The sequence below is a fragment of the Ovis aries genome, chromosome 15 (genome assembly GCF_016772045.2).
Source record: "Ovis aries strain OAR_USU_Benz2616 breed Rambouillet chromosome 15, ARS-UI_Ramb_v3.0, whole genome shotgun sequence".
Classification (NCBI taxonomy): domain Eukaryota; kingdom Metazoa; phylum Chordata; class Mammalia; order Artiodactyla; family Bovidae; genus Ovis; species Ovis aries.
Genome location: NC_056068.1, coordinates 75,322,966 through 75,346,573, shown reverse-complemented (window position 1 = coordinate 75,346,573; position 23,608 = coordinate 75,322,966). Strand labels below are relative to the sequence as shown.

The 23,608-nt window shown below is 55.7% G+C and overlaps 1 protein-coding gene and 1 long non-coding RNA gene across 10 annotated transcripts in view; one reads left to right on the top strand and one right to left on the bottom strand.

The window, feature by feature from the left end:
- The window catches only part of AMBRA1 (autophagy and beclin 1 regulator 1), a 165,800-nt gene extending 143,090 nt beyond the window's left edge, over window positions 1-22,710 (top strand). For 8 of the 9 annotated variants that reach the window (XM_027979697.2, XM_027979696.2, XM_027979695.2 and 5 more), the window contains 4 exons: window positions 6,052-6,191; window positions 13,534-13,626; window positions 14,876-15,069; window positions 21,131-22,710. In XM_027979697.2, the coding sequence (XP_027835498.1) occupies window positions 6,052-6,191; window positions 13,534-13,626; window positions 14,876-15,069; window positions 21,131-21,609 (906 nt within the window). In that variant the 3' untranslated portion in view covers window positions 21,610-22,710. Of the gene's footprint in view, window positions 1-6,051; window positions 6,192-13,533; window positions 13,627-14,875; window positions 15,070-21,130 lie in introns of those variants that run through there. The other variant, XR_006056427.2, reaches the window with a different exon arrangement.
- On the bottom strand, window positions 14,057-16,104 carry LOC121816720 (uncharacterized). The gene is made up of 2 exons (XR_006056428.1): window positions 15,558-16,104; window positions 14,057-15,086 (listed from the first exon to the last, which is right to left on the bottom strand). It is a non-coding gene; the product is annotated as an uncharacterized LOC121816720 (long non-coding RNA).
- Window positions 22,711-23,608: the final 898 nt, after the last annotated feature.

Genomic DNA, 23,608 nt, shown 5'->3' with positions numbered 1-23,608 from the left:
AGCACCCAGGAGGCACTCCACGCTCGTTCTGGGAAATGACATCGCTCTGAAGTCGTGTGTGCCGTGTGTGCCGTGTGTGCCCTGTGCCTACATGAACACACACCCCTATGCACCGGTACCGTTGGTGCATCTGGCCTATGCCTCACGAGATGGTGATTGGACATAAGTGTTAGACGGAATCCTCATGTAAATGAGGTGTCTTGCTGCTATCCACAGTCCTGCCCAGCATCAGCGAGTCTCTCGGGCCTCTAGTCCCAGCCCTGAGACATGCTGAGAGGTTCCCAGTGGATGTTTCAGAAGTGAAAGGTGAACCATTTTGTTTTTTTTAAGAATTGGTTGGAGAACTTTTCCATTTCTAGAAGCCGAAAGTATTTTAATGTTACCCCGTCTTGAACTTTCTTCTTTCAAAAAAGTGTGGATCAAGTGAAACGGACGAGGGCTTCCCTGGTGGCTCAGGGATAAAGACTTCACCTGCAGTGCAGGAGATGCCGGAGATGCAGGTTTGATCCCTGGGTTGGAAGATCCCCTGGAGCAGGGCAGTGGCAGCCCACTCCAGTATTCTCACCTAGAGAGTCCCATGGACAGAGGAGCCTGGCAGGCTGTGGTCCATCGGGTCCCAAACTTAGCAAAGTAGATGAATATATTTGAAAGACTCCCTTATCTGAGCCGAACGTCTAGAGCAGCTCCGCATTTGGCCATTTCCTTTGAGATTTAGGAAACTGAAGAAAAGTATAAGAACTTGTGCTGCACAGAGGTGTGGGCACAGGAGGCAGTAACGCTTTTAACCTCAGGAAGTTCCGGGAGTCCTGCATGCCTTGGTATTCGATTCAGCACAAAACGGGATCCCTCAGCTGAAGTCATCTCTGTGCTGCAGTCCTAATGCTGAAAGATGGTCTTGGAAAGCATCAGGCCGACCGAAAAAGAAAATTCTTGTTCTCTGACTGTCCTTGGGATCCCTTTGAGAGGAACAGGTGAATAAGACAGTCTGTAGGTCTTCACAAATCGCAGGAGATTGGCTGGAAATGACTTCAAGGCACCAGGTTATCAGGAGCAGAGGAGGGCAACGGGTTCCCAAGAGTTAAGAAAAGGAGCTATTAGCTGTTCTTTTCTGCTAGGAGAGCTTTGGTTTAAACATGGGCGATCTAGGAGATTTGTTTTTGCTTCAGCTGAATAACGAGGAAAGAGTAAATGACTTGGTATTCTGATTTTTATTCTTAAATAACCACTTCAAAACCAATATTCTATGAGTTCTAAACTCCAAAGTAGTATATAAAGAAGGCTTGGAGACAGTCAAAGAAATGAAAGTTTCTGAAAAGCAGTCAGATTTTCCTAGGAATGAAGAAACTTCAATAATACATGCGTCTAAAGCAAATCAGCAGCCCAACAGAGAGAACAGGTGACTGTAGTATCCCTCCCCCAGCCTCCTCTGGGATATATGCATTTCTCAGCCTGTGACAAGATGTGTAGCCATCCGTTTCCATTGAAAAGGTCAGCTGTCTCTTAGCATCTGCTTTCCATTGATTTTCTCCCACTTCCCAGGGAGTTAATTCTCTTCTAGGAACCCTCTCTAAGAGCTTAAAGCCGCCCCTGATTCCCTTTGCCACCCAGAAGCCATTTCTCCTCCTCACAGTTCTTTCTGCCCTGGAGCCCCTTTGGCTTGGCGACTCCTCCCATGGCCTTTCTGCACGGTTTCCAGTTGTCCCCTTCTTTCAAGCCGCCTTCATTGTCTTAGTTAAAAACAAGGGCGAAAAAATAAATAAATAAAAATAAAAACAAGGGCGACCTGCGGGCAGTTCTTGACCTCTTGCCTTTGTGTCAGGGTCCTCGCTTTCAGGATGGTGAGATTCCCAAATGTAAGCAAGATAAGCGCAGAGTTCTGTTCTTGGCTGATCTGAGCCAGTGCAGTTTGCTGCTTGGACTAATGGTCTGAGCTTTATTGACACGCAGTGGAAAAGAAAGCATCTTGTTGAGGGCAGCAATTCATTTTTCCTCTAAATTTTAAAAGGATGAAGAGGAAGGTTCCCCACTGCGTTCCTCTGGCTGCCTCTCCTTCTTTTCTGTCTGTCTTTGAAGAAGAAACAGGACCCTTTTAGTTTTGATCCTGGAACCTTTTCCTTTTGTTCCTACTTCCTGTTAGTTAAGAGGGTTTGAGGGATGGAGAGGCGAGTGGTACAAGAGACCATCTTGGGCCCCAGAAGTAGAAGAATCCTTGTCTTCTCCCACTCCCTGAGAACTATAACCATCCTGGCAACCTGACTCATCCCCTATTGACACGCTGAGACTGCACTGACTGAAATATGTGTTCCTTCTGGCTTATTGATTCCAATTCTGTTCATAGATGTTAGAAATGAGAACAGCCTCCTTGGGGAAGCGGGGGTCCTCTCAGCATTTGTCGTCTAGCAGGGAACAGCTACAGCGGAGACAGGTTAAAACCAGGGCTCTGCAAACGTGCCTCAGCAGCTGGGTTTCATGTCTAGCTCCCCAGAGGGACCCCAGGACCTGATCATCCTCCTCTAGTATATAATGGTGTTGTAGCTTGTCTTTGGTCAGAGACCGGGAGGAATTTTTGGTAGGCTTTGTCCTTAACATCCAGCAGGGAGTTTCTGGACACCTGACTAGTGTTAAGGAAGGCTCTACTGGAGATATATTTGGGGTGCCTTAAAATAAAGGCCAGAGCTTTCTTTGCGCTTCTCTCTTGTTGGTGCTGATGGACTTCGGGTTTGCAGAGTTAGTGCCAAGCCCTGTTGGAAGTGTGGGAGGAGAACCCACAGATCACTCAGTCACAGGGTTGGAAAGACTGATGCCTGGAACCGTAAATGATCTGGGAGTAGCCAGAGCTACCCAACCATCTGTCAGCATCGGGGAACTTGCTGCCCAGGTATTCAGTTATCTATGGAGCCGATTGTGAGGAGTCATCCCCGGTCCTTGAGATGCTTTGAGCTGTTAAACTGCATCCAGAGAAAGGAGTGGAAACCCCACCTTTGGGTGGTTTTCCACGCAGAGCAGATACTCATTCCTTGAGGGTCCTTTAGTTCCAGGCATGTGTTAAATAGAAGCCCTGGATCTGATGGCCGCTCAGAACCTTTACAGCAGGGATCCTGCCTCCTCTCTGCCCTCATCCCCCCTTGTCTTTTTGCCCTCATCTCCCTCCTTCCCATCCCCACATTAGAATGTGATAAGTAAGCAAGTGCTTATCAGGAATTCTGGAGGCTGCTGATCTTCACGTGGCATTTTCTGGCTTCCTGCCACAAAGCAGGATTTAGCCTAATACTCAAACACTGGAGGAGATGGGCTCTTGGGATCTGCCCTTTCAACACTGTTGAAGGACCTGGGGAGGGGGGGTGTGCCGTAGCCAGAGGACAAATTGATGCCCCGTGATTCCTATAGCCATGAGGTTATGAACAGGGCCCTGCCTTGCGGCAGGGCCTTGGGGTCTCAGCCTGTAATTGCTTCGCTTCAGTCGCTCTGACCTTGTCACGCCTAAGCTGGGTCACCCATCATACTGGCTTCTTGAGAGTTTTGTCCCCAAAGCAAGTTCCTGTACTTGAAAGCAAATTGATAGTATTTGCTTGTTAATCCCTCTGCAGTAGCAGACCATAAAAGCTAAATTTGTGACATGTGAGGTGTTTGTTTGCTTCTTTCTTAGGAACATTTCTAGAAAAGAGTCCCCTTATTCATAGGAGCCCTTGGTCAAAACACTCAGCACAACCTTAAAGCATTTGATTTCTGAACCATATCGTCCCCCTTCTTGGAAGACCAGTTTCCCTGGCCCTTCTGCCCCATTGCCTGCGATAATGAATCGTTACGATTTGAGGGAAGACTCTTGTGAGCCCCATGAGAGCTGCCACAGGTAAAAAATGAAGTTTCCCTCATCCAGCCACTGAAATGAACACACGTCCCTTCTAAACTCTGGATGTATCCCCACGTTAAATTATCTGACCTTTGGAGAAGGAAACTTGAACGCGTTAAGAGATCCCAGCCACAGTTGCCTGATGACAACCACTTTGTCCTCTGGGTTTGTATACCGAGTCATATTTACCAGAGAGCCGATAGGGTCGACAGAAACTATTGATTATCTCTGTGAGAGAGGATGAAGGCACCACACCCACCCCCTGACTTGAAGGAGAAGAGCTGCTTGGGTGCAAAGGGCAGAGCATTGCTCCTCCCATCACATGGCAGTCAACCGTGAGGCCGGTAGAGGGGACGAGCATGAACTCCTTCCCGGCTCCTGCCAGACGTGTACGTGCAAGGAAGAGATTACCCAAAGGTAATGGCTCGTTCAGAAATTCATAGACTCCGCTGGGCCCTTTTTCAATAGTCACCTCAGACCAAAGATTTCAGGAGCCCTGGTTAATTCTTATATCTGGAGTTAAGTGAGGTGGGGAGGGCATAGGAGGTTCCTAATGCAGCAGCAGCCACGGGGCAGCCGGTCTTAGGCCTCAAACCAGAGCCAGTTCCTCGTCTGTTACAGACCCACTTGACCTCAGGACCACAGCAGCGTGCTACTAGCTGCCCAGGCACATTCCTCAGCACCACAAAAGCCGGAGAATGTTGACGACGGGATTCTCTGTGTGTGTGTCATGCCTCGAGCCCACACGCCACTGAATTCTCCTGTCTGGAGACCGTCCTATTAAAGACCTTTCAGATGGACACCCAAGGCACATGAACATATCCCCAAATGCAGGGCTTCTTATCACTCAATTTCTGTAAATGGTGTGGAACCTTAGCTCAGTAGTTAACTTTTGAGGGGAGTGGGGTCTCTCATCAGGATAATGAGAAAAGCAATTATTATTATGCTGCCCTAGATTCATTTTTAATATTGCTTTCTAAACCGCGCTCTCCTTTGTTCTCTCATTTTTCCCCCTTCCGTCAGCCCTCAGCGACAGGTAAAGGCAGATGAAGTTCATCCTTAGCTTATAAAAAACCTAAAAGAGAAAACTTTATATCTAAAACTTTAGTGTATAAATTCTCAATTTCATGTCCTTTTCATAGGCCCTGATGACTTTTTTTTGAAGCCCCAGATGCTGGTTCCTGGAAATATTGTAAGAACCAGAGATACCGTTTCTGAGCCTGCACCAGGCATTTTATATACGTCGTTTCTCTTTATCTGCCCCATTATTTGAGTGCTGGTGCTGTCTGTTGAAATGGAGATCCGGAGACATTGTTAATGCAGTGATGTCAGGACTCAGACGCAGGTCTTTCTAACTCTAAAATGTTGCCCTTCACCCTTGCACTGCCCGGCCCCTGTCTCTGACTGAAGTCGATTCTGGAACATCCTGTCGATCAAGTAGCCAGATCTCACCTTCAGCCCAACCCGAGACAGAGCTAAGCTGCCCCCTGAGAAAATAGTAGCTTTGGAAAGATGTAAGGAGATTCCCTTTGGGAACTGGTCTGTTTAATGGTGATTTTGTATACGCTAGAAAGAACTCGTGTACCTGTGTTTTCAAGAGTTCCCTCTGCCTTGCTTCCTACATCTTACTGCACCTTTTCATTTTCCTTAAGAATAGCAGTTTTAACGTTGCTCTTAATTAGATGAATTAAGAATGTTCTCTGATGTTATCACCCCCTCCCGCCCCCCCATCACCTTCAGTTCCCCACTGCCGTGAGTGTGCTGTGGTTTCCGTGGTAACGGGGCTACCAGGGGAGCTTGGCTCTCCCTGGTTTGTCTGGCCAGAGGAAAGTTTGGGGCAATGCTTCCTGCTGTGCTGGGCTCTGCATGGGGCTCTCCAGGGGGTTAAGTGAAAGCGATGAAATGAGACACATTAGAGGCTGTGAGGTGAGCACAGCGAAGCTTCCGCTGAAAAGTCCACATGTGCCCTGAGATTTCCTGACCGGTCCTTATCCCTCACCTCAGGTAAGAGGGCCCCGCCCTCCCCTGTGCCTTCCCAGGCTCTCAGATAACCTTCCCAGTCTAACCATTTCCTTTCTTCCCTGTGGTTAACTTGCTTCAGGCCATAGGAGGGACTTGGTTTCCCCCTGGATTTTGTTATTCTTGGTAACAGACTGTTTCTCCTCCCATTCTCTTGTCTTCCCTCTTTCTCCCCCACCCAGAGAGTTTTCAACGTCCTTTACCCCATGCCTGCTGACCAGCGGAGACATGTCAGCATCAATTCTGCCCGCTGGCTGCCTGAGCCGGGGCTCGGCCTGGCCTACGGCACCAACAAAGGAGACCTGGTGATCTGCCGACCGGAGTGAGTGGCTGGAGGGGGCCAGGGGGAGGCGTGCAGGGGCGTCCAGGGGAGGCCTGCAGGGGGTGTCCGGGCGGAGGACTGGCGTCGGCAGCGTTCACCTGCAGGTCTGGCTGGTGAGGTGCCGTCTTCCAGAGGGGAAATCCGAGCCTTGCTAGAGCCTGCCGCGTTCTTGGAATCACTCCTTAAAGGGTCCTTTCTACCTCGGGAATGGTAGCTCTCCATTCCGGAAATCTTCAAAAGATTGGTGTAGTTACCAAGTGCTCTTAAATATAAGGCAGTATTGTTTTTTTCTTTGTTTTCCCTTGTTCTCTGGTTTCCTGGTGATAGTCAAGTTTCCCTGCAGGCAGAAGCATAGATATCAACTATTCTTTTCTAAACCCTTTTTGAAAAATTCAGCAGGTAGTCTTGGGTTTGTGTAAATGCCACAGACCCTAACTTAAGAAATAAAACCAAGAGAATAGCATTAAAGCCCTAATTTGCCAAGCCACTGATCTCTGACAGCCTGGCTCTATCTGTGTTCTGCCTGTTTTCCTTTCTGCTTGGGCCTCCATCTCATAACACTGAAGGCAGATTGAAAAGCTCAGTTTAAAATGAAAATGATAATTCACTGGTCTTGATTGAAGGAAAGGGTGGGGAGGTGGTGGGGAACCAGAGCATTGCTGTCTTACGTCCTTATGACACCTCCTTCCCTCTCCTCTGGTTTTTTGGGGCAGAGAGGTCCATTCAGGCATCCTGTCATTCAGAGCCCTGGGAGTCCTCCAGGTCTGTCATCCGTTTCCAGAGCCAGCCAGGTGGGGAGACTCGAACTCTGTGCTTCAGTGCAGACCCAGCCGAGGGCTGCGTGGGCCACTGCGGGGACCCAGCTGATTAAGTGCCACGTCTGTCTCTAGGCCCTCCCATTCGGCTTGGAGCCTCGTCCGCGGGGAGTACAGAGCGCAGAGCAGGCGTGCCTGGCTGGTCTGCTAGGGTCTCTGGCTGTTGGGCGTGTCCATGTTGCCTTTCGATTGGACCCTTGGTGATTTTTCCCAAAATGTGTGTTTGGGTCAGTTCTGGTGGTCCAGCAAGGGACAGGTGGCTAAGCCCTGGTCAGCCGAGCTAGGTCAGTGGCCCAGGAGAAAGAACGTCTGCTTCTGACGACAGCTCTTTGATCCCGCCTGGAATTTTCAGAGCCCCTTACACGGGGAGGCGGCCGGCTCAGCCCGACCTAGTCAGGCTCCACGCGCCAGAGGCTGCTCGGTTCTGCCAGCCGCGCTCTCCTGGACTCCGGGACTACGGAGCCGGCCCTTTCACCAGCCCCTGGTGCCCTTCCAGAACACAGCCTGCCTCTTCACGGCTGTGCCGCTGTTAATTCAGGTGCTGGATCTGTCCGTTTCTGCCCTCTCCCCAGCCTGTCCGTAGTCCTGGATCTGTCTGCCCTGAACTTCCGTGCCGCCATTCCCCAGAGCACAGGGCGCTGGTAGCCTGGTGCCTCCTCCTTTGTTAGTCATTCACAAGAGGACGCTACCAGGCGTCTCTCCCGAGGCTGGACAAGACTCCCGGGCTGCAGTGCCCCCCTCCCCAGCCCCGTGGTCACGGGCCTTCCGTCCCCTCCTCCCGCAGGGCGTCCTTCTCGGCGCTGCTGCCTCGCCTCTGGCTCCAGCTGCTCACCTTGGCCCTCCCCGGCTCCCAGCCCCTCTTGCAGCAGTGGTCTGCGCTCGGCAGAGGCAGCCTTTCTACTCCCAGTTTGTCGTGGCCCCACCGAGGCTTTTACATCTGAAACCCCAGCCTGCACACTTGGTGTGAGTCACAGACTCCTCAGCCAGACGCGAAGCTGGCTTCGGCCTCTCTTTTCTCCCCATATGTCGTCTTCAACACCCAGCGTCTCCGCAGGCGGGAGCCATCTTGGGCTGCCTGGGGAGCTCGCCTGTGGCTTGCCGTTCTTCAGCCCGCCAGGGGTGCCTGACTCTCGCAACCCCACGGACTGTAGCTCGCCAGGCTCCTCCATCCACGGGATTCTCCCAGCTGGAATACTGGAGTGGGTCGCCATTTTCTTCTCCAGGAGATCTTCCCAGCTCAGGGGTTGAACCCGTGTCTCCTGCATTGCAGGCGGATTCTTCACCACTGAGCCGCCAGGGAGGCCTGGGGAGCTCTCTTCCCCACCAGCAAGTCAGGGCTCCTCCGTGGCAGGAGCGCAGCGCCCCATCCCAGGACTAGTTGTGTTGGGCTCCGAGCGAGTTAAGCCTGCTGTTTTGGTGGTGGTCTTTGCTCCTGATGTCTTGGGTCTTGTGGGTCAATGACCCATACCTTAGGGCTGATATTTCAGGGTAAATTAAGATGGGCAAGACTTTGTCCCAGGTTGTCCAAAGGCTCTCCAGGTCTTCGTCACCTTTATTTCTGTACTTTAGGCAGGAAGTACCGTGGACAATATTCAGGTAAGGAAGTTAAGACCCAGCGCAGGTCTCCTGGTGGATCAGTGACAGAATGAGGCTTCCTAAGTTTGCCATCGAGAACTCTTTCCTGTGGCTGATTCTTAACCTTTTTTCCAATCAAAAACTGCTGTAGAATTCCAACAAAAGCAACATACTCTCTTCCACAGAAAAATATACCACTTGCAATTCTATAACTCTCTTAAGACCTCAGGTGAAGAAAACAGCTCCAGATCACCTTGAGGCATTTAAGTGGGTCAGATGACTGAGGCAGTGGGAAATGACCGAGGATAAGACCATGGACATCTTTTTTCTTTTTTTTAAGATTTTATTTATTTGGCTCCACCCGCCCTTCGTTGTGGCACACGAGATCTCTAGCTGTGGTATGTGGGATCTAGTTCCCTGACCAGGGATCGAACCGCAGCCCCCTGCATTGGGAGCAGGAGTCTCAGCCACTGGACCACCAGGGAACGCACATCTTTTGACCGTACTCTGAGTGGTCTCCAGCCCAGGATGAGGAGAACAAATAGGAAAGTAGAAACCTAGCATTGTCACCTGCTGCCTGGCCCCGCATGACACAGCTCCCTGGCACTCCCGTTCCCAAGGGCACACCAGCCGGCCAGCCAGCTGGGCCAAGATGACCGCCCTCGCTCCAAAACAGGTGGCTGTCTGCCTTTGTCTCAGGCTCAGGCAGCTGCACCACATTTTGTGCTTTTAGTCCTGTTCTCGATTTCTCCTCCATTGTCTTAGCCTTGACACACTCTCCAAGCACAAAGACAGAGGTAACAAGCTTCTTGGGCATCTCTTGATGGGTTTTAAAAATCCACTTGACAGTAGGCGAAAAAAGCCTCAGGAAACACTCCGTCTCTCCAGGTGCAGCAATTCCTAGGACAGGTGAGGAGACGAGCCACTGTCCTTCAGCCTGTATGCAGACCCCTTTCAGTGGCCGATAGCCCAGCTGCCCGCCCCCCTCCTCCCCTTCCTAGCAGTGAGGTGCTCCTTGCTCCTTTGCGTCACCCCCCACTTCTCCCAAGCCACTCCTGTGCCTCCAGCTGACCACCAGCCCAGCCGACACCCCCACCAGTGACCACAGTGGGTGCAAAGTGCCAGATCGGTGTGAGGTGCTGCTCGCTCACTTCCGGCTTCAGATGTCAGCCCTATAGATGTGGGTTGGGGAGGTGCGTCTGGGAAGACCACTGCGTGTCAGAGTCCACTCAGAAGGCAGAATTCAGAGACTTCACGTCAGGAGAAAAGGAGGCCGGAGCGGGGGGGAAACCCCCTGGTGTTCCAGCGGTTGGGACTCAGAGCTTCCACTGCCGAGGGCCCGCGTTCAGTCCCTGCTCAGGGAACTCAGATCCCATAGGCTGCATGGCACAACAGCGCCCCTCTCTTCCCCCCTCCAAAAAAAGACCTTCTTTCCAAGGAGAAAGCTGTGTAGAGCTTTCCAGGCCTCCACTGATAAATGAAAGAAGAATGTTCTCAAAGGGAATTATACCCCAGAAATTGGGAGGTTCCGAGCCAGAGCCCTGTGTGAGAGCGGCGTGAGGGGTCATTGAGCCAGGCCCAGAAGCACTGCTCACAGAGGCAGCCAGGTGCTGAACAGAAGTCTGTTTGACATGGCTGGCCCTGACTGGCCTTCCCATTCTTCTCCATCCCTCTTTGTCTAGCTTCCAGGAAGGACCTGGAACAGACAGTGGTGACTCACTCATTGCCCCTGAGGACCAAGGAGAAAGGAGAAGGTTGGCGCCGTTGCTTAGCTTAGAGATGGAAATAAGTGACACTGAGCATTGAATGGCGTTTCCACGGCCAGAGAGGGTTATCTCCAACTCTGTTCCCTGGTCCGGTGCCTGGCCTTTCGGCCAAACGCACGAGCTTGTCATAGTCAAGTTGGTCTGACCCCAGAAGGTAGAGCAAATGATGGCTCGCACTGGACCTTTTGGTGAGGAGCAGAGGGAATTGGGGGCGGGGGAGAGGGGAGCGGCATGGTGATCGTCCCCGTGGCCCCTGGTCTGTTTGGCAGTTGACAGCCTCAGTAAACGGCCCAAGTTTGCAGCTCGGGGCTGAGGACGCAGGCTGCCAGATGGGAAGTGTCTGAGGGGCTCTGGGTCGGTGTCCTGCTGGCAGTCGCCTTTTCTCCAAGATGGGAGGAAGGGGCCTGGTCACCCAGGGCGTGGTTTGGTGTGGGCTCGGTGTGAACAGTTTGTTGTCACTCACCAGCCCGGGGTAGCAGGCGGTGCAGAGGAATTAGAGAGAAAGCATCTGGCGGGGCCCCACATGGTATCACCACTTGTCAATAAATCTTGACGAGTTTGTAAATCAGGCTCCGCGGCAGCTGGCTTCACATGGCACCTCACGCAGCCCGGATCTGCTCCTCAGAAGCTGTAGTGGTGGCTTCGCTTCCCAAGGGGCCTCTGCTTTTGACTTCTGGCCATTTGCCTCTTCCCTCCCATCAGGTCCTCTCTCTCACCCTTGCCCCCCACCGCCCTGTAGTTCTCAGCCCTCACAAAAGTTGCTGAGGATTTGGTGAGTCAACTCCCTGCAGCCTCGAGGAGAAACAGCTGCTGCCTGAGACCCAGGAAATGTGACCCGCCGCCCCCTGCGTGTCTGTGAGAGTGGCCCGCACTAAGGCTGAGGTGCCCAGACTCCGGGCGCTGGCCGCCGTGCTGGCCCCCAGGCTGCTGTAAGAGGCGCCTGCAGGTGTCAGCGTTGTCTTCGTTTTAGTCACTCCGTCATGTCTGACTCTTTGCCACCCTGTAGACTCCTATGTCCGTGAGATTCTCTAGGCAGGATTACTGGAGCAGGTTGCCATTTCCTTCTCCAGGGGATCTTCCCAACCCAGGGATCGAACCCGCATCTCCTGCATTAGCAGGCGGGCTCTTTACCACTGAGCCACCAGGGAAGCCCCAGGTGTCATTACCCTGAACTTTAGTTCTTCACTGATGTTCTTTTAGAGGGCATGTCTGAAGGTCACACCAGACCACCCTCTTAGTGGAGCTGGGGGCCAGGGGGCGGGAGGGGTAGTGGTGGGGGTGAGATTAGTCCAGAGCAGGGAGAGGACGAGCCCTTTTGTGGCTGCAGCTCTTTCCCACAGGTGACGCCTCATCCCCAGAACCTTAGTGACCCTCTGGTGATGGGTTGAGCCCTGCTCCCTCTCGCCTGAGGTGGCATGGCCTCCTGACATGCAGTTGTCACCATGCAGGCCCCATCAGGTCCCTCTTGTAGCTAATCCTCACGTTCAGGAAGGAGTAACCCTGCGTCACCCCCCACAACTCATCTTTTCCTGGTGATCCTCACGACCCTCTGACTTCCGTTTGTTTGCTCTTTATCGAAGAAGTTGTGTTGTTATCATTCAGGATGGTCACCTAAGCCTCTAGGCTTTCGTTGGAGCTTTTCTTAGTTCGAGCTGCCATAACACAATACCACAGAGGGTGACTTAATCACCTGCCGTTCTGGAAGCTGGGAGTCTGAGATGAGGTGCCGGCATGGTTGAGCTCTGGTGAGGACTCCTTTCCTGGCTGGTAGACGACCACCTTCTCTCCTCTCGCTGTGTCCTCACATGATGGAGAAAGAGAGTAAGGGCTTTCTTTCTCTCTCCTTTATAAAGCCAGAGTCCTTTTGGATTAAGGTCCCAGTCTTATGACCTCGTTTACTAACCTTAATTACCTTTTAAAGACCCTGTCTCTCAGGGTAGGGTTTCAGCATGTGAATTTGAGAGAACTCTGTCTGTAGCAGAGCTTTTCCAGCCCACTCTGCATGCCCTGACCCTCTGAGCAGCAGAGCTGCCCGTTTTGTCTCTTAGAGTCTCTTCACGGACACCAGAGTGCTAATCACAGGGCTCAAAGACACCTCTTTCCCAACTCTTTACCCTCTCACTTCACCACCACCAGCAGCACCCCACCCTGAGCCCTGTGACTGGTATAGGTAGCGTCTTTTTCAGTGGGGAATCTTTAAAATTAAAGTAAAGGCGTTTTGCTTCTTGGCACCCACCGCTGGCAGCCAGTCTTGCTGCCTGAGGAGGCACGTCAGTCTAGAAAAATAAGAGGCCCCCGCTTCCCTCCTGGCAGTTGTGCCTGGGTGAGAGTGTGATAAACTGCCCGACGCTCCACTGCAGGGAAAGAAGGAGCCAGGGCCAGGCCAGCAGCCAGGAGAACTCGATGGACAGAAACCCCTTTCTCTGCCACCAGCCGCCCAGCCTATCACCACTGGAGTTCCTCTCCTTACCCCGGCCCCTGGAGAAGCTTGTGAGCCCTCCCAGGTCATCTTCAGCTCTCCCCGTTGCCTTTCCAGCCTCTACCTGGCAAAGGAGGCCCTCGGGCCAGAATAGAATGAGATGTGGGCCTCTCTGGCTCAGCAGGAGCATTTTCCTGTTAGCCTTCTGAGCTCCAGGCAAAATAAGAGCATCAGGGTGCCCTCATTGCCTTCCTCCTGGCCCCATGGCTGCAAGCAAGACCTATTGGTGAGAGTCTGCATCCACATCCTGAGCACTGAGCGTGCCCTTCAGACAGGGCAGTCTGGTGAGGACCCCTTTCCTGGCTGGTAGACGACCACCTTCTCTCTTCTCGCTGTGTCCTTACATGCCCTTCAGACAGGGCGGGCTGTGGCACTTGGGCGTCTCCAAGGCCATCTTAGCCCCCGCCTTGGACGGCTGAAGAGTATGCGGAACTCGCGGTCTGTGACTGGTGTGGCTATGTTTTTGCTTCTCTCAGCCCCCAAGAGGGGCCAGTTAGGCCCTGGGCGATGGAAGAGGCTAACGGCGCCACTCCAGGCGTTGGGGCTGTGGGAGATAACATCGGGCTGCTTTGCGCTGAGCATCCTCATGGAGCATCTCTTCCCAGCCTCAGCCCAGTCCCGGGAGAGAGGAAGGAGGGAAAGGGAGCGAGGTGTTCTGGCCATTCTCTAAACGCCTTCCACTCTGTCTCCTCCCAACTGATTTCCAGGGCCTCAAGCTCCGGTGTTGAGTACTACTGGGACCAGCTGAATGAGACGGTCTTCACTGTTCACTCCAGCAGCCGAAGCAGCGAGAGGCCTGGGTGAGCTTGTGAAGGAGGCGGCCCGCCATCCTTCCCACTCCAGTGGGGTCCAGAGCGGTGCCCTCGGACCTGGCCTGGGGGCTCCGTGGGTGTCCCTTCTCAACGAGATCAGCTCCCTTTTGGTCGGCTTCACACTTTGAGCTTTTGTATGAGGTTACATTCAAGAAAAGTATTTCATGGCTAAGAAACAGAACAGAACCTCTGCCCTCTGAGTCTTGATTGAAGACCAGCTAGGACCCCGTCCAGCCCCCCAGTCCTGGCCGCGGTGTCTGGGGGAGCCACAGTGAAGAGAGAGCTCTGGAGAGGGATGTCCTCCTTAGGAAATGGCTCATTGGTAGCCTCCCACACGACCCAGGCCTTGGGGACCAAGCTGCCTAGAGCTGCAGCCCAGGGACAAACCCTCCCCAGGGACCGCTTAGTAGGAGCCTGGTGCTGATCCTCCCATCATTTAATTCATTAATGGAGACGGAAACATTCTGAGCAAACAAAGCTCTGGGTCAGTGATAAAGCCAAAGCAGTCGCTGCTTCCTCGAGGAAGTCCTGGGCACAGTCCCCAGAAACAGCTCCAGATGGGAGGGGTTGGTGCCCATCCTGGACATCACGGGCTCCGTCCGCTGCCAGCCCTTGCTGTGCTGAGGGTCCATGCCCAGGAAGTGCCCAAGGAAGGGGAGGTTAGCTTCGGGCCTGGGCCTCGCTCATCGGCAGCTGGTGCGCCCTGCTTGTTAGGGTCTGTTTTCAGAGGCCCTAAAGGAGGATCCTTTACAGCCTCAGTAGGAGTCCTCTTGAGTCCTCTGTAGTGGAAGTTCCAAGAATGTAAACTGGAATCTTGTCAGCTTGTAGTTAGAAGGAAGGAAAAGCTAAAGAGAGAAAGGGCCACTTCTGGCTGCTCACCCTTGGACCCGTGGCTTCTAGCCACTCAGCTGGTGGCTTCCTGAATGTTGAGTAAGTATCTTTTAAGATCAGCCATCTCTGCCTCCCCAGAAAGGCCCTCATTGTTTGAGTGACTGGACCAGCCTCTTTGCAAAAGGTAGATGGTTCTGCCACCTCCTTTTCGCTGTTCCAGGACGTGGACTGAACTGAAGGAGAGGGACACGTACAAGTTAACTGGCAGCGGGAGGCCACTGTGGGAGTGGGCCTTGGCCTGCAGGCCCTGGTCTGGCTGTGCCGGGTTCGGGCGCAGAGCAGGCAGGGCTCTGTGGGGCCGCTGTCCCCAGCCCTGCCCGACTCCCGTCTGCCTGTCTGTCCCTAGCACCAGCAGAGCCACGTGGAGGACAGACAGAGACATGGGCCTGATGAATGCCATCGGCCTGCAGCCCCGGAACCCCACCACATCGGTGACGTCTCAGGGCACCCAAACTCTGGCCCTGCAGCTGCAGAACGCGGAGACCCAGACGGAGCGGGAGATACAGGAGCCGGGGGCGGCAGCTTCAGGTCCTGGTGAAGGTAGGAGCCGTGTAATACTAGGGGGGAAGTGAGCCGGGAGGGAGGGAGGTGGTGAGGACCACTCTCGCCCCTCCCTGAGGCTCCCGCCCCATGCAGACAGATGGTGCTGGGAGTGCACCACAGCCACCAGGGCAGGCACCCCTCCCACGGCGCCTCCTTGGGCAGAAATGTCACTTCCCCGATCTGGGCCACCTGTTGCAGCCTCCTGGCTGCTCTTAGAGCTTGGGCCAGCCCCCGCCAGGAACCCTGACCTCCTTATCCTCTAAAACTTGGAGGGCTCAGAGAGTCACCTGGTCAGAAAAGGCAAGAGGGACACCCTGCTGCAAGCTCACATGCCAGACAGCTGCCAGGGCAACCCCCCACCCTCCCCACCCGGGGTAGGTATCTCCCCTCTCCAGGCCAGCCGAGTCGGGAAGCCCCTTACACACACGCGTCCTTCACGGCCATTGGGGCTGCAGCCTGGCTCACCATCAGCCCCTTCCTCTCACCTGTGGCAGGCGTGGCTCTGCTGTGGCTCCGTGCTGGCCTCACACTGCTGAGAACCAATTAGCACCTCCCTGCGTAGCACTCGGGCCCCCTTTGGAGTGTGTTGGCAGCTGTGTTAAATAGGCTGTTCTCACCCGGTCGCTCTCCTTGCCCCCTGCCCCGGCCCCTGGCTGCTCCCGGCTCCAGATGCGGCAGCCTCCAGGCAGCCCCGTCTTCTCTAGGTCTGTGGTAAGCCACCTGCTCAGGAGAGCCCAGAAGACGACAGGTGTGCTTCGGGCAGAGGAGCAGATCTGCCTGTGTGCCCTCAGGGCACAGCCTGTATGCACAGCCCCGCCCGGGCACTGTCCCGTGGCTGCCGCAAGCTGCCACGTCTTACAGCCACATCCCCTTTCGGTCTGTGGCCCGGCCACTTCCTCCATCTGCTGGGTGGAAACCCCCAGTGTGGGCGGAGTGACTGGAACGGCCCGATCCTCACTGAGGAGGACAGAGCATGAGCACCTCCCACCAGCCCCGGGCAGAGTCCTGGTCTGGGCGGCCCCTCTGCCACGATCGCATGACCCCTTCCTGTCCTCCGGGCATCAGCTGCTGCAGCTGCCAAGACAAACAGGCCTTGGTGCTTCCCCGAGGAGCTGCAGTCTAGAGCGGGAGGCAGGCACCCAGCGGGTAGTGACTTCTCATGATTAGAATCTCGGGGCTGCAGCGGAGGGGGAGCCGCAACCCGGCTGTGGGGCTCAGGGAGGACTCCTAGAGGAGGCGACCTTCCAGGATGAGGAGGAGAACGCCAGGCAAAGTGGGGTGCGGAGGAGGACAGGCATTGCTTGCAGAGGGGACGGCAGCTGCAAGGGCGCCAAGCTCAAAACCATTAGAGTCTGCACCAAGGACCACTGCGGGCTCTTGTTTGTGGCCGGTCAGCGCGTGTTGAGAACTGAGGCTGGACGCGCGGTGAGGGCAGGTTACAGGGAGCTGGTTCAGGAGGAAGGCCTTCACCCCGAAGGTTAAGTGCAGCGGGGCCGCCCACCTGAGAAGAAGGGCGTCCTCCCGTGTTCGCACCTGCCAAGGACTCTCCGATTATTTCCTGACTCTCATCAGCTTGTCTCTGACCTCTAGTAAATTATGATTGTGAGTGCCTTTCTTCATGTTTGGGGGTGGGGAGGATGGGCTGGCAGGAGGCAGGAGAGTCTCTTTTCCAGTTTTAGAAGCCAGAACTTCATTCTTTCCCAGTCTTCCCCCTGCAAAGCAGAGCTGTTGGTGGAGGGCGAGCCCTTCAGAGGGGCAGTCGGGTGGGGAGCTGTGGCCGAGTAGCTCAGATAGCTCACTGCATCTCTCTCTGGCCCAGCGACCTTGGCCTGGAGCTCTGGACCTCTGGCTCTGAAAGGGACAACGTCATAGTCCCTTGCAAAAAGCCCATGCCTAGAAAAAAGGGGAGCAGATACATGGGGCTTTGTCCAACGAGCCAGCCTCTTCTCTGCTGGGGCCAGGACCTTGTCCTGGGGTGCTTCGTCCCTGACCGCCATCTGCTGCTGCTGCTCTGGTAGAGGAAGCAGGAATCAGGGGTCTCCTTGGGCTCAGACTTCCTCCCTGGTCTGCTTTCCCCATCTAACAGGCAGGCACAGCAGCTCGCTCTCTCTCACACACACACATCTCCCCTCCCCTCCTCTCCCCCAACCCACCCCCAGTCAGCAAACTAGCAGCCATGTCTGCAGAAGCACGTAGAAGAAACCGCTCATCAAGCTGGTTGACTCTTCTGGGCCCTGTGGGGGTATCCCCGTGCATCCCTCCACATGCCAGGGGCGCAGGCACCTTAGGGTGGGCAGCTGACTCCACTGGCAGCAGTTGCCATTCTCTGGCCCCTCTCTGAGCCCTTTCCCATTGGCTAGCACTGAAGGGTTCTCAGCTACTCCTCATGTTCATGTTGGGTAGGAATTGTATTAAAAATCTATTCAGTTCTGTCTAGGATTTCCCGGAGGAGCCCTCCATGGGGGGAGTTGGCAGGTGTTGACTTTATTGCTAGTCCAGAGTTAAAGCTTCTCTGCCCTGTCACTCCAAAAAGCGAGGGGACGCATCCCTGGGCTCTGTGTTTGCTCCTAGCACTGCCACCATGCCTCCCTGGCATGCAGTGGGCCTTCCGCAAGTGTGGAATGAATGAAATGAGCCGAGGCGGGGCCCTGTCCCCCAGCTTGGCTGTGCTGCACTGCTCGGGGAGCCCACAGCTCTGCCTCTGACCACTGGGAAAGGTGGTTTGGACCTTTCTGTTGTCTGGGGAAGGCGATAGTATGGCTGCAGGAACATGGGCCATGGACCAGGGAAAAGCAACCGTGTGGGGAAGGGACTGAGTGCCCCAGAGATCAGGACAGGCAGCTCCTCCCCTGATGTAATGTGGCCCCCCTCTTCCGGGCGGGGAAACGCCAGAACTGGCCATCATGGGAAGTTCTGATGCCCCCCTGATCTCTGCATCCAGAACGCACCTTGCCAAGGAAATGATCTGTGTCAACACGAAATCAGTCTCCCATTTTTCAAAGACAAAAGGAAATGCTTTTGCTGCAAGGAAGCCGACAGCAAACTTAAGTCCTGCGGCCGCCTGGCTTCCGGAGCGTAGCTTAGATCCCTGGCCGCAGCTGCCACTCCCCGCAGGCCCTGGGATGTTCTCCTCTGGAGGAACGTGCTGGCAGCCCACCTTGGCTGTTAGCCTTGGCTCAGAGTTCCCAAGAGGGAGGCCCAGCTCACAGCGCTGGCTGAAGCTCCCCGCATCCAGCCCTGAGGAAACCGTTACTGTGTATGTTTTAAACACTTCAGTCTGAATTATTGAGTACTTCAGTACTAGTGTTGAGTTAGGCGCCAGGAATCCAGAGGGAATCAGAATCAGAAATGAAGCCATGCCTCTTGCCTCACACCTGAAGTCCAGAAAAGAGACAGACGTGTTAGTGCGCCCCCAGAGCAGGGGCAACACGTGGCCAGTTTTGGGAGGTTCCCTGAAGGCTGGAATGCCTGTAGGTCGTCTGGGAGCCCTGGAGTCACCCACACAGTCATTTGACAGGTAGACTCCAAGTGTGAGCCCAAAGGGGATCAGAATGCAGTCTGAGGCCATCAGGGACCTGGAGCCGAGAAGGGAGAGAGACTGTCGTGCAGAGGTGGAGGCCCTGCGGGGCTCAGAGCAGAGGCAGCCGCGCCCAGCAGGCCCCTGGCCGGGGCGGGGGTGGGGGTTGCCCTTGAGAACAAGTGGCCTTGGGCCACTGGGCAGTGGGCCGGTGAGTGACGGGGAGGAACTCCACGGTGTGTGCAGGTAGGGGTCTGCACACCCCCGGCGGTGCCGAGTCTGGGGGTGTGGGAAGAGGGGTGGTCAGGGAAGCAGCTGGGACCCCACCGGAATGCCCGTGAGCATCACAGTGGCGTCCTCACCACTTTGAGGACTTGGGATTGCTGGGTTTTGAAGAGTATGGACTCAGCCAGAACCCAGTGGCTCCAGCAGAATTAGAACGGCAGTAGTAGCCGCCCAGAGGCCAGGTGGAAGGGGAGAGAAGCCCACAGACCGGTTCGGACAAACAGTCGCAGCTGCAGTGACAGGCGGCTGGGACCGCAGGTACCGGTGCAGCAGGAACGGACAGAAGGGCCCAGAGTCAAGCGCCCACAGCTGTGCTGGGGCCTAACTGTGACAGCTCCCTGAGGGCCCCAAGCGGCCCTGCCCAGCCCCCAGAGTGAGGTACGGGAAAAGAGCAAAGTGTTCAGTGGGCACGGTGCCCAGCCAGGGAGCACCAAAGCCAGCAGGCCGTAGGCCAGCCCACTGCACACCCCAGACCAGGCTGGGGAGCCCTCGGTACATGGAGCGCTTAGAAAACCGTGGGGGTGGCAGTGAGCGCAGGGGGTCCCCTGGGCCCTCCCCCGGCAGCCCTTTTGGCTCACAGCGTAGACGCCCTGCTGGCAGCGAGGCCCTGGGTACCCTTTCCTCTCCTTACCCGCCGCTGAACGGCTCTTCCCATGAGCTGCCTAAGGGGGAAGCGCCTAAAGGCAACTGTCTTGAGGGGTTGGAGGTGGGAGGGTAGAATTTACCAGAAAATCTGGAGAAAAGCAAATCAGCGCTGGGGAGTACTGTCTTCCCGAGGAGGGAGCGCCAGCATACACCGCCACACACCGGTGAGGACGGAGGGGCCTGCCGGGACGTCAGCACAGCTGGGTTGCCCAGACGGTGCCTGGACGCCCAGCTCTGACCAGGCAAGCAGGGTCAAGGCGCTGGACGGTGAGGCAGCAGAGAAAGTCTTGCAAAGATAGCAACTGACAATACGCCAAAAGTTCAAAACTCACCATCGAAGCCGCCCAAACTGCAAAGTCCCCAAGTGGCCAACAAATAGCCGAAGGACACAAACCCGTCCATAGTTTGGTGGAGCGGCCCTGGCAGCCCGGAGCCTTGATCATAGCTGCCCACAGGCTTAGACCACTTACCTGCCCAGTGAGCGCTGAGCATGAGCGAGCAGCCCAAGCTAGAGAAAGGCCCCTCGGGTGGGACTCTTCCTGCAGAGTCCGGGTTACTGACGACAGCCACCACGGAGCACCTGCTGTGGACCAGTTGCTTAACGGGCATCATCTCATTCCCTCTGCCTGGCTGGATGTTTTCATCCCTCTTTTGCAAGTCAGAAAACTGAGGAATGTGGGTGGCAAGGGATTTATCCACGGTCACACAGCTAAGTGAATGGCAGGAGCGAGATCTGAGCCAGTGTCCTCTGCCCCCTACAAGGAGATAGATGCTCAGGCCCTTGGGGAAAGAGCAGGACCTTCCGTGCCCCTCCCTCAAGGTGCAGGCTGAAATGTCAGGCCGGGGCAGTTGGCTGCCTCCAGGGAAGCATGAGGGTATCAGACGTCCAGCCCTGCAAGAAGAGTACATGGGAACATGGGACAATAAGAGGAGACAGTGCCTTCAAAGGAACACTTGAAAATTGTCTTCCTTGTGTGCTTGTAGAATAAGCAGAATGAGGAAGAGAGAGAACACACCTCTGGAGAGGTGCCGAGCAGAGCGTTTGTCTCCTAGCCACACTGTCTGCGGTGCCCTCGCTTTGCGATCACCAGGTGTAGACCCTTTCCCAGGCCCAGGTTTACTAGGCTGTGTCAGACGGAGGGGCAGACACCACCAGCTCTCTGGGCCGCCTCCATGGGCTGCAAGACCAGCCTGCCTCTGGTGTCCAAGGGGTTAAAGGCAGACTCCCAGCTTCTGGTCCAGGCCCCCTCTTAACCAGCTGAGCAGTCTCAGCCCCCTAGGCTCAAGTGTGAATTAGGATTGTTTGGGGCATCTTATCTGGCTTCCAAGTCCCTGACTTGATTTTTTTTTTTTTTTGGCTGCACCATGCAGTGCGTGGGGTCTTGGTTCCCAGACCAGGGATGGAACCCATACCCCTGCTGCATTTGAAGCACAGAATCTTAACCCTTGGGCCGCCAGGGAAATCCACTTGGTTGATTCCAGAACCGAGGGGCTGGCCACCACCCCGTTTCTGCCTGTAGCTAGAATCTGCCCGCTCCTCCTAGCACTGGCCTGGCTGACTCAGGCTCAGGCCAGCAGCTGATTCCCTCCCTTCTGCCTTGTACCTTCCAGGGGAGGGCTCGGACTACGGGGCCAGCGGGGAAGACGCGCTCAGCAGGATCCAGCGGCTGATGGCTGAAGGAGGCATGACGGCCGTGGTGCAGCGGGAGCAGAGCACGACCATGGCCTCCATGGGCGGCTTTGGCAACAACATCATCGTCAGCCACCGCATTCACCGCAGCTCCCAGACAGGCGCCGAGCCGGGGGCTGCGCGCGCCCCCTCGCCGCAGCCCTCCACCTCTCGGGGACTGCTCCCGGAAGCCGGGCAGCTGGCGGAGCGAGGCTTGAGCCCCCGGACAGCCTCCTGGGAGCGGCCCGCCACCCCTGGGCGGGAGCCCGCCCTGCCCTCCTCTTCTTCGGCCCCTCCTCCCGCCCCCCTCCCCAGCACCGAGGGACCAACCCCGCCGCGCTGCGACCTGACCAACAGCAACCACCTTCCTGACGGCAGGGGGGAGGCGGCGGGCCCCAGCGGGGAGCCACGGGACAGGTAGAGACTGGCGTGCCCTGGTGCCTCCCTGTGAACCGCTGAGCAGAAACCGGACCTCACAGCTGACTGGGAACCGAGCGCGCAGAAGAGCCGCGGGCTGCGTCAGGGAACAGGAGCGCGAGGGTGGGGGTCAGGAGGGCGTCCATCCGGGGCAGCAGAAAGTGAGGCGGTGCAAGGGGCCAGGCTTGCCTCCGGGGACTAGACCCTTCCAGGATCTGGGGCCCAGGGGAGTCACAGACTGCCGTGCTCACTGCAAATGGAGGAGGAGGTGGGTATCCCTGCCACGTACCCCCCCGCCCCTTCTAGAACCAAGGCTCAAGGGACTCAGCCCTGGGCAGAGACCCCTCCCCCTCCCCCCCCCCCCAAGGGTGAACAGTCTTCCAGATCTGGGCCCGACCATCCTGGCCGGTGGCCAGTGGGGCAGCTTCTCCCTGTTCACCTGTTGTGCAGGCAGAGCCACTAGGAACCCTAACGCAGGAGGAGCGGCCCGGCCCCGGAAACCACCTCCATCTCTGAGCCTTCCAGAGCTTCAGCCTCTTGATCATCTTCCCCCACAGAGACCACGGTCAGGAGTCAGGCCTGGCTCCCAGACTCCTGAGCACAGGGACTTCTGCAGTTAGCAGTGGGGGACATCCATGGAGTGGAGGGGGCAGCCTGCTTGCCCGAGATAGGATGGAGTCAAGGGACAGTGGGCAGGTCCTCACTCAGGAGTGGGGGGTGTAGGCTGGCCAGCCCCCCGGGGCTTGTCCACCGAGCGCCTCCTCCCCACCACCCCAAGGCCCTGAGAGCGGCACCTGCGGGTGTGAGTGTTAGCTGAGCCCAGGCCAAAGCCAGCCCAAGGCTGGGGGAGGGGTGAGACTCCGGGTCGGAATGTGAGGTCTCGGTCTGTGATTTGAGGTGTTGCATGTGGAATCTTGAACTGTACGTGTAGTTTCTAGTGGAGAAATCAAGGCTCTGATTATTTTGTTTTTAGTATGAACAATGTGATTACTTTTCTGTTTGTAACTCATCATAGAAACGTTGTGGCGGGAGGAGAGGGGGTGGTCTGACTGCTAATGAGGGAAACACCAAAGATCTGCACCATTAAAATGATGACGTGCCCTCACCGGTCTCTTCTCTGTCTGTTTCCACGCGGATGGAGGGAGGGGGTAGCGGTGGGCGTGGGGGCCGTGGAGCTGAGCCGCCTCAGTTCTCCTGCGCACTGCCTCCGGTGCCGCTGTCCTCGGCGGGGAGCCCCGTGATGCCTCAGCAGAAGCCACTCAGGTAAGGGCTGCCACCTCTGCTTCGTGCTGCATCTGTGTCCCGCCACTGCCTGCTTCCAGGGGCCTGCTAAGGTTTGGGGCACCCTTCACGGTAGCAGGTGGGTAAGAATGGTGGGAGGTCACTCATCTTGGTTGCTTCCTACTCAGGATGATGGGCCTGGAGTGAAGAAAACACTGACCAGAAAACTGGCTCCCACTCCCCTGCAGTCCCGGAAAGCATGTGTCATGGGTGTCTGGGGTGGCCAGCAGGGAGCTGGGTCTCACCTACAGGTACTCCCCCCCCCAAGATGCCATGCGCTGGGGGCTTGGGTTTCCCTTTGTTTGGGTCAGGGCAGTAGCCCAGGGGTCTGCTGTGGCCATGCGTCTTGGCCATTGAGTTTTAAGCCAGTTAGCGGAAGGATTCTTGTCCCCTCTCTCACAGTGGGGACACGGAAATCAGAGACACCCCTAGGGCTTTTTGCAGCAACAAGTACTTCTCAAGGGACTTTTTTGTGTTCAACTCTCTCCCAGACACTGTGGGGCGTACAGAAGTCTGCTCTGCCCCAGCAGAGATAGAACCACCAGATGAAAGCAAATAATATGAAACCATGTGAAGAGTTACATGGTGAAGAGCACTAGAATTTTATTTAAAGTAGTAGTATAGCACGCTCTGGACCAAGAGGCACGTCAACTAGCTGTGTGACCTTGAGCAGGCCACTTGCCTTTTCTCTTGCTTCCCTTTTTCCGGATAGGAGGTAGGGC